The 27,515-nt window shown below is 53.4% G+C and overlaps 1 protein-coding gene across 3 annotated transcripts; it reads left to right on the top strand.

The window, feature by feature from the left end:
* The first annotated feature begins 937 nt into the window (after positions 1–937).
* On the top strand, positions 938–27,490 carry SUN2 (Sad1 and UNC84 domain containing 2). Of its 3 annotated transcripts, none has more exons than XM_038756722.1 (19): positions 938–1,002; positions 4,770–4,873; positions 6,126–6,285; positions 6,937–7,130; positions 8,498–8,632; positions 8,984–9,079; positions 10,113–10,206; positions 11,247–11,317; positions 16,341–16,477; positions 19,522–19,794; positions 20,326–20,403; positions 20,876–20,919; positions 22,159–22,324; positions 22,739–22,951; positions 23,928–24,012; positions 24,455–24,570; positions 24,670–24,837; positions 26,052–26,144; positions 26,282–27,490. In XM_038756722.1, the coding sequence occupies exons 3-19, from the start codon at positions 6,161–6,163 to the stop codon at positions 26,393–26,395; spliced, it is 2,202 nt and encodes a 733-aa protein (XP_038612650.1). In that variant the 5' UTR covers positions 938–1,002; positions 4,770–4,873; positions 6,126–6,160; the 3' UTR covers positions 26,396–27,490. The 3 variants fall into 3 exon arrangements, with proteins under 3 accessions (XP_038612650.1, XP_038612648.1, XP_038612649.1); XM_038756721.1 differs by lacking the exon at positions 938–1,002 and adding an exon at positions 5,457–5,607 and having other exon boundaries at positions 4,786–4,873; XM_038756720.1 differs by lacking the exon at positions 4,770–4,873 and having other exon boundaries at positions 955–1,002.
* Positions 27,491–27,515: the final 25 nt, after the last annotated feature.

Raw genomic sequence — 27,515 nt, 5'->3', positions numbered from 1 at the left:
AGAGTAGTAAACGCTTAATAAATCATCATCATCAATCGTATTTATTGAGTGCTTACTGTGTGCAGAGCACTGTACTAAGCGCTTGGGAAGTACAAATTGGCAACATATAGAGACAGTCCCTACCCAACAGTGGGCTCACAGTCTAAAATGCCATCATTATTAACAAAATAGAGTAGTAAACGCTTAGAACAGTGCTTGGCACATAGTAAACGCTTAATAAATGCCATTATTATTATTATTATGTACAAGAATGAATGAATGAGTGAGTGAGTGAATGAATGAATGAATGACATGGGGGGGCTTTTTGTTCAAACCTACCAATGGGGGACAACGGTGGGCGGTGATAGACAGGAGGTCGCGGCCCAATGAGCTGCGGCGGTGGGCGGTGACGGGGCAGGAGCACCCGGACCAATGAGCGGCGGTATTGAGTGACGGGCAGGAGCGTCCGGCCCAATGAGCGGCGGCGGTGAGTGACGGACAGGAGCGCCCGGCCCAATGGGCGGCGGCGGTGGGCGGTGACGGGCGGGAGCGCCCGGCCCAATGGGCGGTGGCTGTGGGCGGTGACGGGCGGGAGCGCCCGGCCCAATGGGCGGTGGCGGCGGGTGACGGACAGGAGGCCTCGGACCAATGGGAGGCGGCGGTGGGCGGTGACGGGCAGGCGCGCCCGGCCCAATGGGCGGTGGCGATGAGTGACGGACAGGAGCGCCCGGCCCAATGGGCGGCGGCGGTGGGGTGACAGGCGGGAGGTCCCGGCCCAATGGGCGGTGGCGATGAGTGACTGACAGGAGGCCCCGCCCAATGAGCGGCGGCCTGTCAGCGTTGACAGCGCCCCCCCCGCATTGGTCCCTCCGAGCGGTCCGCGCTCGCGCGCCCCACTTTGTCCCGGCTCCGGACCAGCGTCTCCGGGGCCGCGCCCGCGCGCGCGCGCGCTCCCGCCTCCGCCCCCAACCGTTGGGCGGTTGGAGCGAACGGTGCCGGGCAGGACCGGGACGAAGGAAGGAGGTAACGGCCCCCGGCATCCTTCCCCGATACCCTCCTCGCCCAGGCCCGGCTGATCCCCTCTGTGCCAGGGCCGCCCCAGGCTGGTCTCCTCTAGGCCAGGACGGTCACCCTCTATGCCAATGTCCTGCTGCCTCAGGCCGGTTACCCCTGTGCCCAGGCCAGAGCTGCCCAAACTGACCCCTCTGTGCCAGGGCTGCCCCAAGCTGGTCTCCTCTAGGCCAGGGCGGTCGCCCTCTGTGCCAGGGTCCAGCTGCCTCAGGCCGGTTACCCCTGGGCCCAGGCCTGAGCTGCCCAGACTGACCCCTCTGTGCCAGGGCTGCCCCAGGCTGGTCTCCTCTAGGCCAGGACGGTCGCCCTCTGTGCCAGGGTCCAGCTGCCTCAGGCCGGTTACCCCTGGGCCCAGGCCTGAGCTGCCCAAACTGACCCCTCTGTGCCAGGGCTGCCCCAAGCTGGGCTCCTCTAGGCCAGGACGGTCGCCCTCTGTACCAGGGTCCAGCTGCCTCAGGCCGGTTACTCCTTTACCCAGGCCTGAGCTGCCCAGACTTATCCCCTCTGGGCTAGGGCTGCCCCAGGCTGGTCTCCTCTAAGCCAGGACGGTCACCCTCTGTGCCAGGGTCCAGCTGCCTCAGGCCGGTTACTCCTTTACCCAGGCTTGAGCTGCCCAGACTTATCCCCTCTGGGCTAGGGCCGCCCCAGGCTGGTCTCCTCTAGGCCAGGACGGTTGCCCTCTGTGCCAGTGTCCAGCTGCCTCAGGCTGGTTACTACTTTACCCAGGCCTGAGCTGCCCAGACTTAACCCCTCTGGGCCGGGGCCACCCCAGGCTGGTCTCCTCTAGGCCAGGACGGTCGCCCTCTGTGCCAGTGTCCAGCTGCCTCAGGCCGGTTACTCCTTTACCCAGGCCTGGGCTGCCCAGACTGATCCCCTCTGGGCCAGGGCCGCCCCAGGCTGGTCTCCTCTAGGCCAGGACGGTCACCCTCTGTGCCAGCGTCCAGCGGCCTCAGGCCAGTTACCCCTGGGCCCAGGCCTGAGCTGCCCAGACTTATCCGCTCTGTGCCAGGGTTCGGCTGCCCCAGGCTGGTCTCCTCTGGGCCAGAATGTTTGCTGTCTGTGCCAGGGTCCAGCTGCCTCAGGCCGGTTACCCCTGTGCCCAGGCCTGAGCTGCCCAGACTGATCCCCTCTGGGCCAGGGTCTGGCTGGCCCAGGCTGGTCTCCTCTAGGCCAGGACGGTCGCCCTCTGTGCCAGTGTCCTGCTTCCTCAGGCTGGTTACCCCTGGGCCCAGGGCTGAGCTGCCCAGACTGATCCCCTGTGCCAGGGCTGCCCAGGCTGGTCTCCTCTGGGCCAGAATGTTCGCTGTCTGTGCCAGGGTCCAGCTGCCTCAGGCCGGTTACCCCTGTGTCCAGGCCTGAGCTGCCCAGACTGATCCCCTCTGTGCCAGGGCTGCCCCAGGCTGGTCTCCTCTGGGCCAGAATGTTCGCTCTCTGTGCCAGGGTCCAGGGCTGCCTCAGGCCAATTACTCCTGTGCCCAGGCCTGAACTGCCCAGAGTGATCCCCTCTGGGCCAGGGTCCAGCTGCCCCAGCCTGGTCTCCTCCGGGCTAGGATGGTCACCCTCTGTGCCAGGGTCCAGCTGCCTCTGGCTGGTTACCCCCGGGCCCAGGGCTGAGCTGCCCAGACTGATCCCCTCTGTGCCAGGGCTGCCCCAGGCTGGTCTCCTCTGGGCCAAGGCCAGGCCGTTCCCCCTCCATTCCGGGGTCCAACTGCCCCAGGCCGGTTGCCCCTGAGCCCAGGGCTGAGCTGCCCAGACTGATCCCCTCTGTGCCAGGGTCCAACTGCTCCAGGCTCGTCTCCTCTGTACCAAGGCTAGGCCATTCCCCGCTGTGCCAGGGTCCAGCTGCCCCAAGCCGGAAATCTCTTTGCCAGGCCTGAGCTGGCCAGGCTGATCCCCCTCTGTGCCCAGGGTCCAGCTGCCCCAGGTCAATCTCCTCTGTGTCAAGGTCCAGCTGTCTCAGGCCAATAACCTCTGTGCCAGGGCTGAGTTGGCCGGGCTGATTTCCCTCTATGCCCAGTGTCCAGCTGTCCCAGGCTGGTAACATCTGTGCCAGGGCTGAGTTGCCCTAGTCTTGGTCTCAGTGCTAATCTGCTCCATGCTGGGACCGACGACAGACTATTCTGAGCTGAAGTCCCCCGAACTATTCTGAGCTGATGTCTTGTGTGCGGGAGCTGAGCTGAGCGGGGCCAGTCTGTCAGCACCGAGCCAAGAAAGGACCAGGTGGTTCCAAGCCAGATTGGACCTTTCTAGTTTGGAAGGGGATCGGACCATTTCCTTACGGCCTTTGTTCACCAACCTGGGTGTCTGCCACCAATCGCGGCTCTGTTGACGGAGCCGCAGGGCAGGATATAAGCTTGCTAATATCCAGCAGCGCTGGGCAATGGGACGGTCCCCATAGGAAAATGCCTCGAAAAGAACTGGATATCTGTTTCGAACCTGCCAGATGGTAGGGGAGGAAGGTCATTTTGGTACTGTCCGTCGGTGGCAGGTTCAGCTTGTAGAGATCAGAGTGGAAAGCTTTTGAGGGTGATGCGTGTTATTTCAGAGGGCGGGAGTTCAGGCGCCGCTGTGAAGAAGTAGGAGTGAAATGTGGGTCCCTGGAAAATGTAAAAATTCTAGACAGAGTCTGAAGAGTGGCCGGCGGGGAAGTTGTGAAGGGTTTTAGGAGAGGAGGTGTCTGAGTTGGTGAGTTAATGGGAAAGAGGGGAAGCAGCGTGGCTCAGTGGAAACAGCACAGGCTTTGGAGTGAGAGGCCGTGGGTTCAAATCCCGGCCCCGCTACTTGTCAGCTGTGTGACTTTGGGCAAGTCACTTCACTTCTCTGGGCCTCAGTTCCCTCATCCGTAAAATGGGGATGAAGACTGTGAGCCCCTCGTGGGACAACCTGATTACCTTGTCTCTACCCCAGCGCTTAGAACAGTGCTTTACACAGAGTAAGCGCTTAACATTATTAAAGAGAGAGCGGGCAGGGCCTTGCCATGCCCTGCATGATTTAGTTTGAGTGACTTTTGGCCTTCTGGTTGGATGCCAACTTGTACTTCCCGAGCGCTTAGTACAGTGCTGTGCACGCGGTAAGTACTCAATAAATACGATTGAATGAATGAATGAATGAATTTCTCGGGGATAGGTTTTCTGCTTAGTGAACTGTTTAGGTTCCTAGAAACTGGGCTAGTGCACATGGCTTCAGGGTGGGGCTTTCTTCTTTTCCGCCCTCGAACTCAGACTAAGTCATAGCGCTCTTTGGTGACTCTCACTTCAAGGCTGTTTGATGCTATTTGGTGGGGCAGCAGGGTGAGGGCTGGGTTTGGGAGCTCTCTCCCCATCCCCTCCCGACACCGTCCCATCCCGGGCCAGCTCAGTGTCTCTGGGGAGAGTCCCGAGGGTCACTCTAATGAAAGTGAGTGTACTGCTTTGTTCCGGGTCTCAGGGGAGGGCTCCAGCAGGGAGGGGGTTAAAGTAAATGTTGATGCCCGTGTGGGTGGGCGCTGAGAGATTTTCGGGGGGCGGGGGCGGGGAAGGGGGAGCTCACAACCTTATAAGGGGCGGAACATGGGAATGGACAGGAGCCAACTTGGCCATGGCTACTGATTGGACTTGTTGGTTGGCAACACATGGGAAGGTAGGGGAGAGGTGCCAAAGGGGCATCCCATCCGGGATGACACCAGGAAGACCAAGAGGGCCTTTTGCCCAAGAAAGACATGTGGCCGCTTGTCTTTCCAGAGCGGTCTCCCCGCCGGCTGAACCAGACCTCCCGGTTTTCAGAACCCAGGCATCGACGCGCTCGGGGCAGCCGCCTGCCTTCCTGAGAGGGGGCATCCGTCACGGTGGGTTCCAGTCACGATAGAGACAGTGGGTTCCGGTCACGACGGAGGCCGTGGGTCCTGAGAGGCATCATCACCATCATCAATCGTATTTATTGAGCGCTTACTATGTGCAGAGCACTGTACTAAGCGCTTGGGAAGTACAAATTGGCAACATACAGAGACAGTCCCTACCCAACAGTGGGCTCACAGTCTAAAAGGGGGAGACAGAGAACAAAACCAAACATACTAACAAAATAAAATAGAATAGATATGTACAAATAAATTAAGTAAATAAATAGAGTAAAAAAATATGTACAAACATATATACATATATACAGGTGCTGTGGGGAAGGGAGGGAGGTAAGATGGGGGGATGGAGAGGGGGACGAGGGGGAGAGGAAGGAAGGGGCTCAGTGTGGGAAGGCCTCCTGGAGGAGGTGAGCTCTCAGCAGGGCCTTGAAGGGAGGAAGAGAGCTAGCTTGGCGGCTGGGCAGGGGGAGGGCATTCCAGGCCCGGGGGAATGCCCCACCCGCCTCAGTTCTCTCAGGGCCTTTCCCATCCAGCTCTTGAGCTCTAGCTGCGCTCTGGGACCCTGTTTCTCCAGAATGGGAATGGGCCCGAATGATGATTTTGAAACGTGGGCCAAGAGGCCAAACCGAGACCCACGCAAGCTCTCCTGACCTGAGATTCGGTAGTGGCGTCTTTGGAGGTAGCAGGCTAGCACATCTGCGTGGAAGCGGGGGGTCCCTTCCTCGGTAAGTTTCTTCACTTTGGTCCCGTGGGTCCCTGGCTAGCATCCCCACACCCCCGAGGCCTTCCCAGACTGAGCCTTTCTCTCCTCCCCCTCTCCATCCCCCCACCTTACCTCCTTCCCTTCCCCACAGCACCTGTATATATGTGTATATGTTTGTACAGATTTATTACCCTATTTACTTATTTATTTTACTTGTACATATTTATTCTACTTGTTTTATTTTGTTAATATGTTTTGTTTTGTTCTCTGTCTCCCCCTTCTAGACTGTGAGCCCACTGTTGGGTAGGGACCGTCTCTATATGTTGCCAACATGGACTTCCTAAGCGCTTAGTCCAGTGCTCTGCACGCAGTGAGCGCTCAATAAATACGATTGAATGAACGAATGGATGAATGAGGGGTTCCTTTCGGGAAGGGGTCTGGGCCCCCAACCTCTCTCTAGGAGCCATCTAGGAGGGAATCCCTGGCTACAGACCAGCCTTCACATGCCTCACTTCTTCTCCCACTTCTCGGTCTCCCCAGGTCCCTCTGGAGCAGAAGGAGGGACCTCATCCAACATGTCTCGACGCAGCCAGCGCCTGAAGCTCTATTCCCAGGGGGATGACGATGGCGGCAGCAGCAGCAGTGGCGGTAGCTCCCTAGTAGGCAGTCAGCACTCCCTCTTTAAGGACAGTCCCATCAGGTAAGAACTGCGAGGGTCTCAAAGGGCCACCCTGAATAGGGTGGGGGGGACCCCCCGAGAAAAGAGAACCGAGCTCCCCGGCGGCTTCGTGTCCTGAGGCCGGGCCTCCCTCAAACGGGTTAGGGCTTCCTGTCCCCGGCCCCGGCTGTTCCCCTGGCACCGCAAACCAGGACGCTCAGACAACAGGAAGCGGGGAGGGGCAGCGCCGGAAACCCCACAGCTCAAAAGTGAGGCTCAGGGGAACACCACCTGCCCTGGCCGAGGGGGCCCCCTCCCCGCGCCCAACAGACGCTCGGGAATCGAGAAGCCTCCAGCGGCAGAGGGAAGAGCGGGAGGGGAAGAGGAAGGGCACCCACGCCTATCCCAGGCTGCCCTTTGGCTGCTCGACTAGAAGAGATGGGGGCCTGTGCAAGAGGCCTAAATTCCGCTTAGCTGCGGCTGGGGAAGAAACGAAACTTAATAGGGAAATACCTAAAAATCGGGCTTTCTACCTATTAGGTTTTGTGAAGGTCTCTTTCTTTTCCCCCTCGGCCAGCTACCCTACCCCCCAAAAGGATGTGTGCTTCTCCTTCTTCTCCCCCTGCGCCCCCACCCATCTCTCAACCCCTTCTCGCCCGTCCTTGACTCCTCCCCCACGTCTGTGGCCCACAGGACTCTGAAGAGGAAATCCAGCAATGTGAAGCGGCTCTCGCCGGCCCCTCACCTGGGCACCTCCTCGAATGCCCACACCACTTACTATAGCGAATCCGTTGTCAGCGAGTCGTACGTCGGGGGTCCCCGGTCATCCCCCTTGGCTCGAAGCTCCATTCTCCGTGACCCTCAGCCAGACAGTGACCTGATGTGGAGTGAGTGCCCTGAGCCTACCCCTCTCCCCCTCGGCCTCATCTTTCTGGGGTCCCATCGGAGCACCCTACCTCTTAGCTTAATTATTATTGTTATCGTATCTGTTACGCACTTAACTGTGTCAAGCACTATTCTATTCCCCTGGGTAGGTAATAAAAACAATAATAATAATAATTATGGTATTTGTGAATCGCTTACTAAGTGCCAGGCACTGTACTAAGCGCTGGAGTGGACAATACAAGCCAATAGTTAAACAGGTTGGACACAGTCCCTGTCCCACATGGGACTCGCTATCTAGGAAGGAGTGCGGGCACTGAATCCCAATTTCACAGATGAGAAAACTATTCTATTTATTTTATTTTGTTAATATGTTTGGTTTTGTTCTCTGTCTCCCCCTTCTAGACTGTGAGCCCACTGTTGGGTAGGGACTGTCTCTGTATGTTGCCAACTTGGACTTCCAAAGCGCTTAGTACAGTGCTCTGCACACAGGAAGCGCTCAGTAAATACAATTGATTGATTGATTAGGCCCAGAGAAGTGACTTCACACAGTAAGCAGGTGGCAGAGCCAGGATTAGAACCCAGGTCCTCTGATTCCCGGGCCCGTGTTCTCTTCACTAGGCCACGCTGCTCCTCCATTGTGGTATTTGGTAAGCACTTACTATGTGCCACGCACCTTTCTAAGCCCTTTATGGGATGGGGATTGTATCCAACCTGATTGTCTTGAATGTATCTCAGCATTTAGCATAGTAAGCACTTAGCAAAAACCATTGTTATTATTATCATTCCGTACAATCGCATCAAACAGCCCTATCCAGGATGGTGAGGGAATTTGAATCATCATCATCATCATCAATCGTATTTATTGAGCGCTTACTATGTGCAGAGCACTGTACTAAGCGCTTGGGAAGTACAAATTGGCAACATATAGAGACAGTCCCTACACAACAGTGGGCTCACAGTCTAAAAGGGGGAGACAGAGAACAAACCAAACATACTAACAAAATAAAATAAATAGAATAGATATGTACAAATAAAATAAATAAATAAATAAATAGAGTAATAAATAAATAGAGTAAAAATGGCCAGAACAGTTTGAAAATTGGAATGATTTAGACTGATGATACAAAGCTCTGAGCATTTTCTAAAGCTTAGCAACCTTAGTACCCATCTTCTGAGTCTGAACTTTGCCTTTTTCACACTTTTGCAAGCCAGTTAAGGGGCAAACTGAGCCAGCCTTAAAAATATTTAAACATCAATCAACCAATCATATTTATTGAGCACTTAGAGTGTGCAGGGCACTGTACTATTTCTTGAATGGGGAAGAGGGGTCCAGAGCCGCTGCTTAAAAGGCTCTGTGTCCCGTTGTCAGATGAGGACCTGCTAGTGAGAAGGAGAGACACGGGCAGTACGGAAAGCAGTAACATCAACAGGCTGACGGAGAACAAAGTGCCATATGACACCTACGGCTCTTCCTCCGGCTACTCTTCCGAAGATGACTACGCGGGTAGGAATCCCTCCCTCTGACACTGGCCCTCAAAAGTCCTGGGATCGGTCCCCGCAGCCAGGGGTGGACTTGAGGTCCCTTCTCTTAGAGCTGAGGAGGAATACCTCACCCCCATCCCGACCAGGCCGTGGAAGAACACCCCCCCACACGCACACGCAACCCACAGCCAGGTGGGGAAATCCACGGGGGCCGGGCTGAGAGGCTCTGTAAAGTACTGGAGTCCCACCTCCTATCGATCGATCGGTCGATGGTATTGACTGAGAGTTTGTGTAGAGTTAGCAGACACGTTTCCACCCCCCGTTCCAGCCCCGGGGAAACCCATCTGTTGTCTGTTTGCTACATCCCCTGCAGGACACCTGGGCGTGGACCAGTACGGCTCTGAATCGCGGTTAAAGAAAGCTGCCTCTCGAGCGGGATCGTTCCTTTGGATGGTGGTTACTTTTCCAGGTGGGGGATGCCTCTCCCTGCTCCATGAGCTCCAACTGGGCGGCCCGAGCGCGTCTTTCTGACCCACCCAGCAAGCAATGCGTGGCATTTACTGAGCGCTTCCTGTGTGCAGAGCACTGTCCTAAGCACTTGGGAGAGTACAATATAGCAGATTTTGTCATAATAATGAGGGTATTTGTTACGTGCTTACTATGTGCCAAGCACTGTTCTAAGTGCTGGGGGAGATACCGTATTATCAGGTTGTCCCACATGGGGCACACAGTTTTAATCCCCACTTCACAGATGAGGGAACTGAGGCACAGAGAAGTTAAGTGATGTGCCCAAAGTCACCACGCTGACGAGTGGTGGAGCCGGGATTAGAACCCACAACCCCTGACTCCCAAGCCCGGGCTCTCTCCACTAAGCCACGCTGCTTCTCTAGATGCGATCCCCCTGCCTCCAAGGAGCTAGAGACTATTGATTAACTGTGTGAATCAGTCAAGCAAGTAGTGGTATTTTTTGAGCATTTACTATGTGCAGAGCACTGTTCTAAGCGCACGGGAAAGTACAGTGCAACAGAATTAGTAGATATGTTCCTTGCCCACAGTGAACTCACAGTCTAGGGGACTGTGGCATGAAGGAAGAGCTTAGACTAGTACTGTGGGGCTGGGGGAGGCCCAGAACACTAACATCCTGAATTATGGGATGAGATAAATGGGCCTCGGCAGAACTGTCAGGTTGAGAGCCCCTGGGAGGCACTTGGTGAGCTGTGGGGATTGACGGAGAGGATTTGGCAGAATCGAAGGGAAAGCCCGGGACAGTTTCAAGTCAGGATGAAGGGGTTGGAATATCGGTTTATTCATCTGTACATCCAATTTCATTTACTTTTGACTAGCCATAGGTTGTTGGGGTTTTTTTCCTGCCCGTCTCCCCAGTTAGAGTGTCAGCTCCTCGTGGGGGAGAATGTCCCTCCTTTATTCCGTACTTGCTAAGCACCCTGTCAAGTGCACCGCTCCAAATGCTAACAGCTGTCTCTTGGGGTGGGGTTTTCCAGGTCAATTCTTTGGACTCTGCTACTGGTGGATCGGCACCACCTGGTACCGCCTGACCACAAACGCGACCCTCCTGGATGTCTTTGTCTTAACCAGGTCGGTGTGGGATTCCTTCCGCTCGCCCTCAGGAGCTCGGGGCCCCGGGTGGTGGGTGGGAAAGTTTGTCTCTGACCGGCCACCCTGCCCGAGTCCCAGAGCAAAGGGGTTCTGAGCTCATGTCAGCTGCCTGTCAAGCAGCTCCGCGGTGGAGGTGGGGCAGGCCCTCCATCAGGTCCGCTCCTGGCGTGGGGTGAATCAGAGCCCTCCCTCCCAGGGTTGATCCTAGAGGAGGGCGGTGGAGAAGAATTTCCTCTCCCCTGTCCGCTCCGAGGTCGAGTTCCCAAATGGATCGAGCGGCCTCGAGGCCTCACCAGCCTGCAGGCCTGGGGTTCCCCGGGGGCGATCGGCGTCTCTTGGCTGGAGCCAGGCTCTCTCCTCCCCATCCTGACCATTCTGTGCTTTGCCTACGAAGGCCCCTCGACACCGGCACACTGTACCCACTCAGCAGGGGGTGAAGTTAGTAGACTCTCAATCAATCAATCAATCAATCAATCAATCGTATTTATTGAGCGCTTACTGTGTGCAGAGCACTGTACTTAAGCGCTTGGGACGTACAAGCTGGCAACATATAGAGACAGTCCCTAACCAACAGTGGGCTTACAGTCTAGAAGGGGGAGACAGAGAACAAAACCAAACATACTAACAAAATAAAATAAATAGAATAGATAGGTACAAGTAAAATAAATAAATAACTAAATAGAGTAATAAATATGTACAAACATATGTACATATATACAGGTGCTGTGGGGAAGGGAAGGAGGTAAGATGAGGAGTAGGGGGGGTGCTCCTTGCATCAGGCACGTTTGGAACCTACCCCTTAGAGCCCAGTGGAAAGGTGACAGTCGGGGGGAAGAATGGAATTAAGGAAGTTGCCAGTATCCCTCCCTGCTGACGTGTCCGGTTTTGGGAAGAAGCCCCTCTCCTCCAGGCGCCTCCTCTGGGAGAGAGTCTCGAGAGAAATTCTTGTGGGAAAGAATGGGATCTGGGGGCCTATTCTAAGACCTACCCCCAACAACCTCTTCTTCTGTTGTCATCAGGCGTTTTCCATCCCTGAAGAAACTTCTACTGCTCCTTCTGATGCTCCTCCTCCTGGTCTTCCTTGCTTACGGTGAGCCCAGCTCGGTCTCTGACACTGGTCCCAGGAGCCCTGGGGGCCCAAGGGGCCTGTATTTTATGGTATTTGTTGAGCACTTACTATGTGCCAGGCACTGCATGAAACGCTGGGGTGGATACAAAATAATCACATTGGACACAGTCCCCGTCCCACGTGCGGCTCCCAGCCTTCATCCCCATTTTAAAGATGAGGTAACTGACGCAAAGAGGAGTGAAGTGAGTTTCCCAAGGTCACCCAACAGACAGGTGGCAGAGTCAGGATTAGAATCCAGGTCCTTCTGGCTCCCAGGCCCGAGCTTCATCCACCAGGTCACGTTCCTTCATACGCTGCCTGGAGATGTTGATGATCATAATAGTAGGGAATATATGTTATGTGCTTACTACGTGGCAAGCTCTGTTCTAAACACTGGAGCAAATGCGAGATAATCAGGTTGGAGTAAGTGCTCAATAAGTACAATTGAATGAATGAATGAATACGAGCTCATCAGGTTGGACACGGTCCATATCCCACATGGGGCTCACGGGCTTATCCCCATTTTGCAGATGAGATGACCGGGACGCAGTGAAATGGCAGGCCCATAGTCACAGTAGATGAGTGGCGGAATTGGAACCCAGGTCCTTCTGACTCTCTGGCCCTGGGATCTATCTATTATTATTATCATCCTTTCTTTCCCTAAGCTACACTGTTTTTCTATTTTGTATCTACCCCAATCCTTAGAACAGTGCTTGACACACAGTAAGGGCTTGCCCCAGACTGAGCCCCCTCCTTCCTCTCCCCCTCCTCCCCCTCACCATCCCCCCCGCCTTACCTCCTTCCCCTCCCCACAGCACCTGTATATATGTATACATGTTTGTACATATTTATTACTCCATTTTACTTGTACATATTCTATTTAATTTATTTTGTTAATATGTTTTGTTTGGTTGTCTGTCTCCCCCTTCCAGACTGTGAGCCCGCCGTTGGGTAGGGACTGTCTCTATATGTTGCCAACTTGTACTTCCCAAGTGCTTAGTACAGTGCTCTGCACACAGTAAGCGCTCAATAAATACGATTGAATGAATGAATGAATGACACAGTAAGCGCTCAATAAATACAATTGAATGAATATCCTTATACTCTGCCATTTCCCCTAGCAGTAATTTATTTTAACGTCTTTTAATTATGGTATTTGTGAAGTGCTTACTATGTGCCGGGCATTGTACTAAGCACTGGTGTGGATACAAGCAAATCGGGCTGGACGCAGTTCCTGTCCCTCATAGGGCTCACAGTCAATCAATCAATCAATCAATCGTATTTATTGAGCGCTTACTATGTGCAGAGCACTGTACTAAGCGCTTGGGAAGTACAAATTGGCAACATATAGAGACAGTCCCTACCCAACAGTGGGCTCACAGTCTAAAAGTCTTAATCCCCATTTTACAGAGGAGGTAAATGAGGCACAGAGAAGCCAAGTGATTTGCCCAAGGCCACTCAGCAGACAAGTGGCAGAGCCGGGATTAGAGCCCAATACCTTCTGACTCCAAGGCCCGTTTCCGAAGGCACAGTCATAATAATAATAATAATAATGATAGCATTTATTAAGCACTTACTATGTGCAAAGCACTGGTCTAAGCGCTGGGGAGGTTACAAGGTGATCAGGTTGTCCCACGTGGGGCTCACAGTCTTAATCCCCATTTTACAGATGAGGGAACTGAGGTGCAGAGACGTGAAGTGACTTGCCCAGAGTCACACAGCTGACAATTGGCGGAGCCGGGATTTGAACCCATGACCTCTGACTCCAAAGCCCGGGCTCTTTCCACGGAGCCACGCTGCTTCCCCATGGGGCAGTGGCTTTGGAGGTGGGAAGGATCAGCCGCCGTCTCGTGCAGAGAGAAAAATTCCCCACCTCCCTGGTTGGTGCAAGCTAGCTTCACTGCTTAGCTTGCCTGCAGCTCCTCTCTACCCGCTCATCCATCAGATGAATTCTTACTGTGTGCAGAGCACTGTACTAAGCACTTGGGAGAGCACATTACAGTAGAGTTGGTTGATGTGATCCCTGCCCACGAGACGCTTACCATTTGGTAGGGGGAGAAAGAAATGAAAATAAATTACAGCTAGGGGAAATGGCAACTTATGTTGCCAACTTGTACTTCCCAAGCGCTTAGTCCAGTGCTCTGCACACAGCAAGCGCTCAATAAGTACGATTGATTGAAATGGCAGAGTATAAGGATTTGCACATAAATGTTGTCTGGGCTGGGGCTGGGCTAAGCGTCAAAGTGCTTAAGGGTTACTTTCCCAAGAGCATAGGAGATGAAGAGGGGAGGGCGAATAAGGTGGGGAAATGAGGAATTAGTTAGGAAAGGCCTCTTGGAGGAAATGTGATTTTTAGTAGTGCTTTGAAGATGGGGAGAGTGATGATCTGTCATGGTTTGGCACGTATGGCACACTCTAATGGCCAGGGGATTTTCAGAGAAGGAATTTGGAGACCCGAACACAGAAGGCTTAGGTTCTAATAATAATAATGGCATTTGTTAAATGCTTACTATGTGCCAGCCACTGAACTAAGCACTGGATCCCAGCTCTGCTGCTTGGCCTGCTGTGCGACCTCTCTGTGCCTCATCTGTAAAATAAGGAGAAGATAAATTGTGAGTCCTGCGTGGGGCAGGGTCTGGTCCCATCTGACCCCTGGTAACTTTAATAACTACGATAATTCTTAGAGAAACAGCCCTAGAGTTAATAACAACCTTCCCCGTCTCCCCACTCCCATAAATTCAGTCAATGAGTGTTTTGTTGAGTTTTCTGCCGCTCTCAGGACTGTTTGTTGTGGGTCTGGGACAAGGAAAGTCTGTTTAAACTCAGCCCAACAATGTCACGAGATCATCGTGGGTGCTAGTGATTCCAACATGAAATGATGACCCCAAAGCAGAAGATCTCCGAAGACTAGAGATGGCTCTATCGTTCATTCTATCGTATTTATTGAGCGCTTACTGTGTGCAGAGCACTGTACTAAGCACTTGTCCCGAATAGCCCTAACTTTTTCTCATAATACTACCACAGATGGCCTGGTTTGGAGGCTTCACTTCCTACCTGCCTCCAAACCTTTTGGGCGGGAGCCAACCCTCCAGGAGCTTGTGTCCGTGGGGTGATGGTTCTCCTACACAGTTCATTTGGAGTGATCAGTAGAGTAGCCCCTGGTTCAGAGTCCTGCCATCTTTGGATGATAGTAGTAATAATAATAATTTTGGTATTCCATTCATTCAGTCGTATTTATTGAGCGCTCACTGTATGCAGAGCACTGTACTAAGCATTGGGAGAGTACAATATAGCAATAAACAGACATATTCCCTGCCCCCAACGAGCTGGTATTTGTTAACTGCAATCAATCAATCAATCAATCAATCAATCGTATTTATTGAGCACTTACTATGTGCAGAGCACTGTACTAAGCGCTTGGGAAGTACAAATTGGCAACACTTAGAGACAGTCCCTACCCAACAGTGGGCTCACAGTCTAAAAGGGGGAGACAGAGAACAGAACCAAACATACCAATAAAATAAATAGGATAGAAATGTACAAGTAAAATAAATAACAAGTAAAATAAATATTTTACTGCATACTGTATTCCAAGCACTGTACTAAGCGCTGGGGTAGATACAAGGTAATCAGGTCCCGCCTGGGGCTCACAGTCCAAGGAGGAGGAAGAACAGGCACTGAATCCCCATTTTGCAGATGAAGGAACTGAGGCACAGGGAAGTGAACTGACTTGCCCATGGTCATAGCAGGTTTGTAGCGGAGCCAGGATTAGAACCCAGGTCCTTAGGATTTGACTGAACCGTGGGTAGCCACTAAGACCCACGCGTGAACACTGAAATCCAAGTTGGCCAGATCAAAGACAGGAGGTTCTGCACTTGCTTGTACATATTTCTCTATCTATATATTTATTTTACTTGTACATATTTATTCTATTTATTTTATTTTGTTAATATGTTTTGTTTTATTGTCTCCCCCTTCTAGACTGTGAGCCCACTGTTGGGTAGGGACCGTCTCTAGATGTTGCCAGCTTGTACCTCCCAAGCGCTTAGTCCAGTGCTCTGCACACAGTAAGCGCTCAATAAATACGATTGAATGAAGTAGCGTGGGCTAGTGGAAAGAGCTCAGGCCTGGGAGTTGGAGGACTTGGGTTCTAATCCTGGCTCTGCCAACTGCCTGCCGTGTGACCTTGGGTATGTCTCTGTAACTCAGTTACCTCATCTGTAAAGTGAGAGTTCAGTGCCCATTCTCCTTCTTATTTAGACTGTGAGCCCTAAGTGGGACAGGGACCATATCCAACCCGAGTATTTTGTTTGTACCCCTGTGCTTAGTGCATTGCTTGACACACAGGAAGCACTTAACAAATAGCCATTAAAAAAAAAAGAAAATCCTCTATGGAGCCCGGAGGTCCTGGGCCTCAATCAATCAATCAATCAGTCGTATTTTTTGAGCGTTTACTGTGTGCTCAGCACTGTACTAAGCACTTGAGAAGTACAAGTTGGCAACATATCGAGACAGTCCCTACCCAACAGTGGGCTCACAGTCTAGAAAGGGGAGACAGAGAACAAAACCAAACATACTAACAAAATAAAATAAATAGAATAGATAGGTACAAGTAAAAGAAATAAATAAATAAATGGAGTAATAAATATGTACAAGCATATATACATATATACAGGTGCTGTGGGGAAGAGAAGGAGGTAAGATGGGGGAATGGAGAGGGGTACGAGGGGGACCTCCAGAGTGGAGGCTAATGGTCTTTCAATCAACGGATCAGTCATATTTATCGAGCACTTACTGTGGGCAGAGCACTGTACTAAACGCTGGAGGAGGTTGTGATCCTGGAAGTGGATCTACCCTTTTGCCTTCAGGTTGTACCACCCCCAGGAGAGTCGACGTTCCCCAGGATATCCCGGGGGCCCCCGTCCCTTCACGAAAAGCCGCCTCCCTCTTGCCACCCTAACCGCCCCTCTCCCCATCCCCTCTCTGTCCCTCTCGGGCCCATCAGGTGCTTGGTATCTCTACCCGTACGGGCTGCAGACGCTCCGTCCGGTTGTGTTATCCTGGTGGGCAGGAAGAGCCTCTGTGGACAGCAGCAAGAGAGACATGATGTGGGAATCCGGCCATTCCGCCGCACACATCCAGGTGAGGGACTGCAGGGTTTGGGCCTCAGCTCGCTCCTCTCCTTGTTGGTAGTCGCTCCCCCCGACTTGCCCCTTCCTAGAAAACCAGGATCCCCTGGTTCGTAGGGAAACAAGGAACCCCCCTTTTCTCAGCCTCCGTGTAGTCGGTTTCCTTTCGGTCAGTCTTCCTAGGGCCAACCTCCTTTCGTACCACAACAAACTCTTGATGACCTGGAAAGTAGCACTCACCTGATTCCTGGGGGAGTGAGGGAGTGAATGTGTGAGTGTGTATACACATATACACCCATTTCCTAAAGGAGTCATTTGTTCTAAGGAACCCCTGAGAAACCCCCCTTTGTCCACCCACCTGCCATCAACTGTAAAAATTTACGGGTAGGAGAAGACTTGAGAACCTCCTGTCCATATTTTACTCCATCAAAGAGCGTTCAGTACAACTTATTTTATTGTAAAATCTCGATCGTTCAAAAAGTAAAGGGCCCCAAATACCCAGATGTTGAATGACCCGGGTTCATACGAGTAAAGAGGACATCTGGTTGACTGAAGGGAAGAACAGTCTTTCTAGTTATCCGTGTTTTAAATAAACCCGTTTCAACTCTGAAAGGTTTTTGTTATAAATTGTTGAGCCCCAGCTGCTTGTGTAGTTTCTTGCAAGTTTTGGTGCGAGATTGTTTTACCCAACAAGCTTTAATTTAAGCGGCACACTCAAAGATTAATTTAACTTTGGTCATATTTCTAAACACCGTTTAATTTGCATTGTCTTTCTGGATCATTTTACTTTTGCATGCAATAGAAATGTACAGTTTTGTCATCTGCTATTTTCCCTTTCTGAATCCACAATTTAAAGATATTAAGTAAACCTTATCCTAATCCCCAGACCAATCTGTGCAACTCAGTAGGTGCTCCCTATAACTTTATACGCTGTCTTCTCTTACTCCTCTTGGCTTACTCTTTATGTTGTTATTCAATCCAATGTCAACAAGCTCTGCAAATTGCATGAAGCCCTACCAAATACTACATTAAAGCCTGTAAAGCTTTTATATCACTCTCATTGTTGCCAGCTGTGGAAAAATATTTTTTTCTCCATATGATTTTAATTCTGTTGCAATAAGCCCCCTCACCCTGACATTAAAGCATATAGAGTTTTCTTTAAAAAAAGCAACACACTAATATTAAATTGTTTTTATCCTTGTTCTTCCTCTGGCTTTCATGCTCTGGAAATACTTTTTGTCTTTCTCATTAGTTTGTAACCTCCCTGAGGGCAGAGAAAAATCTGTCTTCCAAGTGTTGAGTACAGTGCCAAGCATTCAGCAGGCGCTCAATAAGTAATCACTTATCGGCTGGTTGAAATCTTCCTTGGGAGGTTAAGCCATGGGGTGCTGATATCAATCAATCAATCGTATTTATTGAGCGCTTACTGTGTGCAGAGCACTGTACTAAGCGCTTGGGAAGTACAAGTTGGCAACATCTAGAGACGGTCCCTACCTAATAGTGGGCTCACAGTCTAGAAGGGGGAGACAGAGAACAAAACAAAACATATTAACAAAATAAAATAAATAGAATAGATATGTACAAGTAAAGTAAATAAATAAATAGAGTAATAAATACGTACAAACATATATACATATGCTCCTGCTGCTCACCCAGTTTCCTGGAAGCAGATAAGCATAATAATAATTGTGGTATTTGTTAAGCACTTACTGTGTGCTGGGCACTGTACTAAGCGCTGGGGTGGATACAAGCAAATTGGGTTGGACACAGTCCCTGTCCCACCTGGGGCTCACAGCCTCCATCTCCATTTTACAGGTGAGGTAGCTGAGGCACGGAGAAGCGAAGTGACTTGCCCAATGTGATACAGCAGACATGGAATGGAACCGGGATTAGAACCCATGACCTTCTGACTCCCGGGCCTGTGCTCTATCCACTGGGCCACGCTGCTTCTCACTGCGTGCCGTGTATCTTGGCTGGCTGAGGGACCGAGCTGAATATTTGCCTGCCGTAGTAGTAGTAGCAGTAATAGCATCGATCAGTTATTGGTGTTGGTATTTATTGAGCGCTTACTTTCATTGTCGCATTTATTGAGCGTTCACTGTCCTGAATGCTTGGGAGAGTACAGAACAGCCATGAACAGACACATTCCCTGCCTACAACAAGCTCACAGTCTAATAATAATAATAATAATGATGATGATGGTATTTGTTAAGCGCTTACTATGTGCAAAGCACTGTTCTAAGCGCCGGGGGTGATACAAGGTGATCAGGTTGTCCCACACGGGGCTCACAGTCTTAATCCCCATTTTCCAGATGAGGGAACCGAGGCAGAGAGAAGTCAAGTGACTTGCCCAAAGTCACACAGCTGACAAGTGGCGGAGTCGGGATTAGAACCCATGACCTCTGAGTCCCAAGCCCGTGCTCTTTCCACTGAGCCACGCTGCTTCCCTTTTTTAGAGAAGTCTAGGGGCTTACTGTGGGCAGGGCCCACAGTCAATCAATCAATCAATCAATCGTATTTATTGAGCGCTTACTGTGTGCAGAGCACTGTACTAAGCGCTTGGGAAGTACAGATTGGCAACACATAGAGACAGTCCCTACCCAAACAGTGGGCTCACAGTCTAAAAGGGGGAGACAGAGAACAGAACCAAACATACCAACAAAATAAAATAAATAGTAATAAGTATTTGGGAAAGTACAGCACAACAGAGTTGGTCGACGTGATTCCCTGCCCTCAATCAATATCAATCAATCAATCAATCGTATTTATTGAGCGCTTACTATGTGCAGAGCACTGTACTAAGCGCTTGGGAAGTACAAATTGGCAACACATGCCAATTTGTTGCTCCCTCGAGGAGCTTACAGTCTTGAGGTGGAAAAAGACATTGAAATGGATAAATAGTAGTTGTCCCAGGCCGGTAGTGCAGGTTCCTATGGTAGCGCAGTGTGGTCCAACCGAGTCAGGGCTCCCGGAGGGGTCAGTACTGTCCAGGGTCACGGAGGAGCCCCGTTTACAGCTGTGTTTTTCTCTCCGCCACCCCCTGCCCCGACCATCTAGGACAAGCAGCTCTTCCTGTCGCATGTGCACACCCTAGAGCGGCGGCTGGAAGCCCTGGCGGCCGAATTTTCCTCCCACTGGCAGAAGGACGCGCTCCGGCTGGAGCGGCTGGAGCTGTGGCAGGGGGAGGCGACAGCGGCCGGGGCCGGTGGGGCCGGCGGCGGGGGCGGCCTGAGCCACGAAGACACCCTGACGCTCCTGGAGGGGTTGGTGAGCCGCCGGGAAGCCGTGCTGCGGGAGGACTTCCGCCTGGGCCTCGCCAGTCGCATCCAGGTGAGAGGAAGAGGAGCTGCTCGAGAATCTGTCTCCCATCCCTGCAACTCCCAGTGCTCTCCCGTTCCACCGCCTGCGCGTGAGGGGTAGTGATAAGACGTGGGGTATGTGTTAAGTGCCAACTGTGCGCCAAGCACTCTACTAAGTGCTGAGGTAAATGCAAGATAATCAGGGAGGACACGGTCCCTGCCCGACGCGAGGCTCGCTGGCTAAAGGGAAGGGAGAACGGGTTCTGAATCACCCTTTTACAGATGAGGAAACTGAGGCACAGAGAAGCGAAGTGACTTGCCCGAGTTCTCACAGCTGGCAAGTGGCAGAGCCGAGATTAGCCCCCGGGGCCCCGGGCTCACTGACTGCCCGTTAGGCAGCACTTTTTTTCTGGTTGATGAAACCTGGGCGGTTGGAGGCTACCTGAGTGGGAGTGTGGGTTCAGTTCTGGGGAGAGCTGCCGGGTCTTGGGTGGGACCTCGGGGCGGCAGGCGGGCGACAGTTACTGTTTGGTGATATCTCCCTTGCCTGTTCGGTTGGCAGGACGAGCTGGCCACCCTGAGGGCCGAGCAGCGCCAAGATGTGGATGAGATCCTCAAGAAAATCGCTCGAGCATCCCACGTAGGAATTTGGGAGTTGGGAGCTCCGGGGAAACCAGTGGGGTGGGCGGCGGGTTAGCAGCGCTCTCCCGGCCGGGAGGAAGGAGGGGGATTTGGGGCCGGGGGGGGGCCCTCCCAGGCGTTTCGGGGACAAATTCCTCCACTAGGTCAACCTGGGGCGACTGGGACAGCTTCTCTGATCCCTTTAGAGAAGACGTCAGCTAAACGGGAGTATGGAGGAGGGGAGCGTGAGCAGCCTTTTGGGTGTAAGGTACCGGGAACCTGGCTGGACTCGAAGCTCATTTAGTGAGAAAGCTTGCCTCCCTGCAGCTATAGCGAGAAAGGGCAGGGAGTGCGAAACAGAGCCATTCAGAGGCCCCTCTTCCAGGCGGGGAGAAGCCAAGGCCGCGGTGCGGCTCACCTAGGACCTGGTTTTCCTCCCGGATGCCGGGTCTCAGAGCCGATCCCTGTTACTCTTCTCCTTCCACTTCCAGGAGACCGAGGCCTGGGTGCTGCAGCTGAAGTCAGAGTGGCAGAGGTAACCTCCAACTACCCCCTCGTGCTTCCACGGCCCTTTATTGGCAGGGAGAGGGAGGGCACCCCCAGAGCATCAGTCTAGAGAGAGCAGGGGTGAAACAGCCAAATTAGAAAGGTTAGATCATCGCCGACCCCTGGCCCACATCCTGGAATGCCCTCCCTCCTCAAATCTGACAGTTACTCTCCCCTTCCTTCAAAGCCATACTGAGGGCATACCTCCAAAAGGCCTTCCCAGACAAAGCCCCACTTTTCCTCTTCTCCCACTCCCTTCTGCGTCTCCCTGACTAGCTCCCTTTTCTCTCCCCCCGGTCCCTGCCTCACAGCACTCATGTATATATCTGTCATTTTAATTATTTATATTGCTGTCCATTTATTTGTACTGATGTCTGTCTCGCCCCTTCTGGACTGTGAGCTCATTGTGGGCGGGGATTGTCGCTCTTTATTGCTGTATTGTACTTTCCCAAGCGCTTGGTACCATGATCTGCACACAGTAAGCGCTTAATAAATACGAGTGAATGAATGAGTGAATGAACGAGGGAGTCTGGAACCTAGATTCATTCAAAGGAAAACTGGGCTCGTTTCCCACCGATTCACTTTGCCCTGCCTTTGTTTCCTCATCACTGTCACGACCCGTCGTCCACTATCCCCTGATGGCCTATTTTGTGCCCTGTGGGGGAAGCCAGAAGGAGACTACTACTACTACTACCACTACTACTACTACCACCACTACAACTACTACTACTACTACTACTACTACTACTACTACTACTACTACTAATGATGGCATTTATTAAGCGCTTACTATGTGCAAAGCACTGTTCTAAGCCCTAGGGGAGGTTACAAGGTGATCAGGTTGTCCCACAGGGGGCTCACAGTCTTAATCCCCATTTTACAGATGAAGTAACTGGGGCCCAGAGAAGTTAAGTGACTTGCCCAAAGTCACACAGCGAACAAGTGGCAGAGTCGGATTTGAACCCATGACTAAGACACAGCCCCTGTCCTCGAAGAGTTTACTATCTAATGAGGGAGGCACAGATTAGATGAGAACCCCAGTGGAGATACAGGCCCCGGGGGACTCGAAGTGTCCTGCAGTCTGGGCCCGGGGAAGGAACAGGGTGACGGCTGTTGCTTGCGAATGGGAAGTTAGGTTTGGAGGAGAGAGACCAGCTCCGACAGGCAGGCTCCCTCATCTCCTGACCCGCCTCTAAAGCCAACTCTTCTCTGCCTTCTGGTCTACCAGTTCAACCCAGGAAGCCCTGCGGGCCAGCCAGCTGCAGGACTTGGGGAGGCTGGACGGGCAGTTGGCCGACCTGAGGCGAGAGCTGGCCACCCTGACCCTGAAGCAGGCCACCGTGGCAGAGCAGGTGGAAGGGCTTCCCCAGAGGATCCAGGATGTGCAGAACGAGGTGAGTTGGAGGTACCCAGCCTCTCCAAAGGCCCTCTGGCACCCCTGGGCCATGGGAGGCCATCCCTCAGGGCCCAGGCTGTTGGCTGTGGCCCCTGGTAGAGCCGGACTTCCCTAGGGGCCACTGTCCCCGGGCATCCAGGTGGCAGGGGCTTCTAGCTCCCCAATCTGGGCAGCCTCTGGGCCCTTCCTTCCCTATATCCGGAGCTTCAGCGTTGCCTAGTACACCCGGAGATGTACTGGCCTGTCCTTGCCAGGTTCTTCCCCTCGGGCAGCTCCCTGCTTGGCACCAGCTGGGCACGAGGCTCGCGCCCGCCTTTCCCGCTAGTCGAGCCAAGCACCTCCACCCTTTGCTCCACCTCCTTCCCCCTCAGGATCTCTGGGGAGGCTAAGCTCTTCCCTCCCGGGCTTCCAGGTGGAGAGTCAGTTCCCCGGCTGGATCAGCCGATTCCTCCTGCGCGACGAGGCCGTCGGGGCCAGGCTCCTTCAGCGAGAGGAGCTGCAAGATCAGCTGCAGAAGCTGGAGCACAAGATCCTCGCCCACCTGGCCCAGGAGCAGGGGAAGGAGGCCGCGGCCGGCCTGGGGGTGGTCCTGCGGAAGGAAGGGGTGACGGGAGTGACAGAGGAGGTGAGAGCTCCAGGCCCCCCCTTACCCTCCTGGGCCCAGGTCTAGGCCCCATCCACAAGGCACCGGGGTTGAGGTTGGTCTGCTCGGCGGGCATCCACGGGAAAGGGGGGCCCCGAGAATCGATCAATCAATGGTTTTTATTGAGCACTTGCTGTGGGCGGAGCGCTGGACTAAGCCTGTGAGTGAGTACGATACAATAGTTAGTAGACGTGATCCCTGCCCACGAGCGCTGTTAGTCTACAGGGGGATTTGGACCTGGAAAGGTGGCTGGGTGGTGTAATTTATTTAAGTATATTAATGTCTGTCTCTCCCTCACGACTGTGAGCTCGTTGTGGGCAGGGAATGTGTCGGTTGTTGTTTTGTACTCTCCCAAATGCTCAGTACAGTGCTTTGCACACAGTAAGCGCTCGATAGATTCATTCAATCCCTCTCCATCCCCCCATCTTACCTCCTTCCCTTCCCCACAGCACCTGTATATATGTATATATGGTTGTACATATTTATTACTCTTATTTATTTATTTTACTTGTACATTTCTATCCTATTTATTTTATTTTGTTGGTATGTTTGGTTCTGTTCTCTGTCTCCCCCTTTTAGATTGTGAGCCCACTGTTGGGTAGGGACTGTCTCTGTGTGTTGCCAATTTGTACTTCCCAAGCGCTTAGTACAGTGCTCTGCACATAGTAAGCGCTCAATAAATACGATTGATTGATTGATTCAATCGTATTTATTGAGCGCTTACTGTGTGCAGAGCACTGTACTAAGCGTTTGTAGATAGATCCGATTGAATGAATGAATGTGGATGGATGCAGGTCACGTGGGTAACGTGCGTCAGGCTGGGCTGCGAACAGGAGCAGCCCTGCCAGGGGCAGAGAGAGGAATGGGACATTTGGCTTGAAACCCCTGGGGGTGGCTCAGCGGGGCCGCTCTCCCTCGATTCCCCCGGGGGTCTGAGCCGCTCTGATCTGTCTTTCAGCAAGTCCACCACATTGTGAGCCAGGCCCTGAAGCGCTATAGTGAAGACCAAATCGGGCTTGTGGACTACGCCCTCGAGTCAGGAGGTAAGGGGTGTGGGCAGCCACATGGGTGGGCACTCTTGCTTTGGGGGAGTAGGGAGTATGGGCACTTGGCTGGCTAGCAAGAGCTCTATCGGGAGGAGTTAGAACAGTCAGGCAAGTCAGTCCAGGCCGCCGGCCCCTCCCTCCCATCCGTCCTTGGCCCCCAAACCCAGGGCCTAAAAGATACGAAGCCTCCCTCAAGGAACAGCTTGAATGAACAGTGGGCCCCGGGCTCCCCGAGCATCAGCAGCAGCTTGGGCCCTGGTAGTCCGGTCAAGGAAAGGGAGGATTTCTTGAGCCTCTCGATTAGCCCGGGTGAGCCCAGGGCCAACGGGTGGGTGGCCGTCTAGCCCTGAAGCCACGGAGCCAATCTCTCTGGGGGCATGGTGTCGGGAGCGGGCTGGGCTCCCGAGCCACCCTTCTCTCCTCGTGTTCCCATCTTCAGGGGCCAGCGTCATCAACACCCGCTGCTCGGAGACCTATGAGACCAAGACGGCCCTCCTCAGCCTGTTTGGCATTCCCTTGTGGTACCATTCTCAGTCCCCCCGGACCATCCTCCACGTAAGCCCGGCAACGGGGGGCACCGGGGAGAGTGAGGGGAGGCTCGCAGTGCGACCCCCTCCACAACCCTGACCCTGTCCGGGGCCCTTCCTCCACCAGCCGGACGTGTACCCGGGAAACTGCTGGGCGTTTCGGGGCGAGCAAGGCTTTGCCGTGGTCCGTCTGTCAGCCCGCATCCGACCCACTGCCGTCACCCTGGAGCACGTGTCCAAATCCCTGCTGCCCAGCAGCACCCTGCTCAGCGCCCCCAAGGACTTCGTCATCTTTGTGAGTGCTCTGCCCGGGAGAGGCGGGGACCCAAGAACCCCAGGGGGTGGGACCCGAGGACTGGGGAAGGAGATCTGGGAGGGAGAAGGTGGGGTGACAGTCTTTTTTTAAAAAAAACCCCAACAAACCATGGTATTTAAGCACGTACTATGTGTCAAGCAATTTTCTAAGCAGTGGGGTAGAATCAGCATGGCCTAGTGGATAAAGCATGGGCCTAGGACCTGGGTTCTAATCGTGGCTCTTCCACTTGTCTGCTGTGTGACTTTGGGTAACTCACTTCACTTCTCTGGGCCTCAGTTGCCTCCTCTGTAAAATGGAGATTAAGAATGTGAGCCCCATGGGGGAAAGGTAGTGTGTCCAACTGGACCTGCCTGTATCCACCCCAGCGCTTAATACGGTGCCTGGCACATAGTAAGTGCTTAACAAATACCACAGTTATTATTGCAAGTTAATCAGGTTGAGTCTAGTCCCTGTCCCTCATGGGGCTCACAGTGAAGTAGGAGAGAGAAGGTATTTTGCACTAGAGGTAACTGAGGCACAGAGAAATGACTTTCCCAAGGTCACACAGCAGGCACATGGCGAAGCTGGGATTAAAACGTGAGGTCCTCTGGCTCCTAGGCTCGTGCTTTATCCACTGGGCCACACTGCTTCCTGTCTTGGGAAACAGAAGGGGGAAATTGGAAGCCAAGTTGGGACTAATGAAGAGGATGGAAAATAGTGACACCTCAGCACCCATGACCCCATTATACGGGCCCAAAGCAGGGAACAGTGACTTGCCCATGCCCACTTAAATGGGATCAGTAAGCTCATTGCAGGCAGGGAATGTGTCTACCAACTCCTTTGTGTTGTAGCCTCCCAGATGCTTTAGTACAGTGCTTTACATACAGTAAATGCTCAGTAACTACCACAGATGATGATGATCAGGCAACTGTGCCAACACATGACATCTCCGGATGGGTTTCCAGAAGGGAGGATTTTTTGGAGTGGTCAATCGGGTGAGGAGGCGAAGGGCAAGTTGTGGGTAGCCAGAAAAGGTGTGGAGCAGTGGGAGGGGGGAAGTGAATATAGTGAATATCACTGCAGGCTGTCGGTTGCCCCCTGGCCCCCCGCATCTTCTCTGCTCCTTCACCGTAGCTCCAAGGGCTTGAGTGTAACAGCCTGCCCTTTATCCTCTTTTTCCTTCCTTTCCCGGCGCTCGCTCTTCGAATCTCCAGGGCCTGGATGAAGAAACGCAACAGGAGGGGACACCCCTGGGGCGGTTCACCTACGATCGGCACGGAGATCCCATCCAGACATTCCAGCTGGAGGTATTGGGGGGAGGGGACGCTGGGGGAGGGTGGTCAGCTGGCTGGTCGACCCGTCCATCCGCTTAAGAATTAAATGAACAAGGAGGAAGTTGTTGGGCCGGGCCAGAAACTGACCACAGCCTTTCCCCCTCCGCCAGGACACCCAGCCGACCACGTACCAGGTGGTGGAGCTACGCATCCTGAGCAACTGGGGACACCCAGAATACACCTGCATCTATCGCTTCCGTGTGCACGGGGAGCCCCAGGCCTAACCCCGCTCCCCTAGCTGCTACCTCAGGGTCTGACTCGCTGGCCCAGGGGGGCAGTTCCCCCTGGCCAGCTGGGTCCCCCTCTGCCCCCCAGCCCCGAGGCACGTATAACCTACCAGCTCGCCATCACATCCCCTCACGCTTGACATCTTGTAGGTACCGCGGCTTCTGGGGGGGGGAGGGAGGAGGGGCCTCGGCCAGGGTGGGAGAGGGGGAAATGTGAAAACAGTTCCGTCTGCTCTCCCCCCCTCTGGCTGCTGCTGTTCTCCTCCTCCTCCTCCTGCTGTCAGAGCTCAGGGCTCCCTGGCGGGTGGTCTGCCCCTCCAGAAGGGTGTATATATGTATTATAATCGTGGGGGCGGATAAAGTATTTATTGCACTCTACAGTGGCCAAGTGGAACCTGATTGGTGACTGCCTGGCTCAAGTCACAGGGGAGAGGGGGCGGTGGTGAAGGGCACAGTTCCACTGGGCTGGAGGGCGAGATGGGGGTAGAAATGGGAACCCTGGGCCGAGCTCTGTCGTAGGGATCAGGGTGCCCTCCCATACCCACCTTTTCCCACCGAGGGGCCCAGACTGGAACCTCAGTAAGGTGCCTCTCTTCTAATGGGTGTGGGGATGTGGGGGCACCCGCTCTTATTAGCCACTAATCCTCATTCTGGAATGCTTAGCTCTAGGCTGCACTAGGGCTGGATTTATACACTGTATTTCCCCACCCCGTGGAAAGGAGACTGGGGAAGCTCCTTGCCCGCCTGATCCACCCCGCCTCCAGCCAGAGTGGGTGGTACGTGTCACCCTGTAAGTAGAAGAGGGGCCGGCCGCCTGCTTGCTGGGGGGAGTGGGGATGCAGTATTAGACGGGGCACCCCAGCCCACCGTTAGAGAACCCTCCCTGGCTCTGGACTGAAGTCCCAGCCTCCCAGCTACCCCGCCCGGGGGCTCATACTTACCCGACGCCGTCGCCCCGTCTCAGCCCCTGGGAAAGGTAGGCCCCATCTCCGGGCACCCCGAAAGCAAGACTCTGGGTGGGATTCTGGCCTCTTGCTGGCTTATCTGCACACGGGAGGGACCCCTTAGACTGCGTTGGGAAAAGGACAGGGAGGGGGGAGGGAGGGTGGGATGATAA

The sequence above is a fragment of the Tachyglossus aculeatus genome, chromosome 14 (assembly GCF_015852505.1).
Source record: "Tachyglossus aculeatus isolate mTacAcu1 chromosome 14, mTacAcu1.pri, whole genome shotgun sequence".
NCBI classification, from domain to species: Eukaryota; Metazoa; Chordata; class Mammalia; order Monotremata; family Tachyglossidae; genus Tachyglossus; species Tachyglossus aculeatus.
Note: the sequence above shows the minus strand (reverse complement) of the source record. Positions and strands in the feature narration are given on the sequence as shown.

Coding starts and splice junctions, on each gene's coding strand:
- SUN2 (XM_038756722.1), top strand. CDS start 6,161: ATGTCTCGACGCAGCCAGCGCCTGAAGCTCTATTCCCAGGGGGATGAC. Junction 24,013..24,454: donor CTACGCCCTCGAGTCAGGAG/GTAAGGGGTGTG, acceptor TCCCATCTTCAG/GGGCCAGCGTCATCAACACC. Junction 24,838..26,051: donor CCAAGGACTTCGTCATCTTT/GTGAGTGCTCTG, acceptor TCGAATCTCCAG/GGCCTGGATGAAGAAACGCA.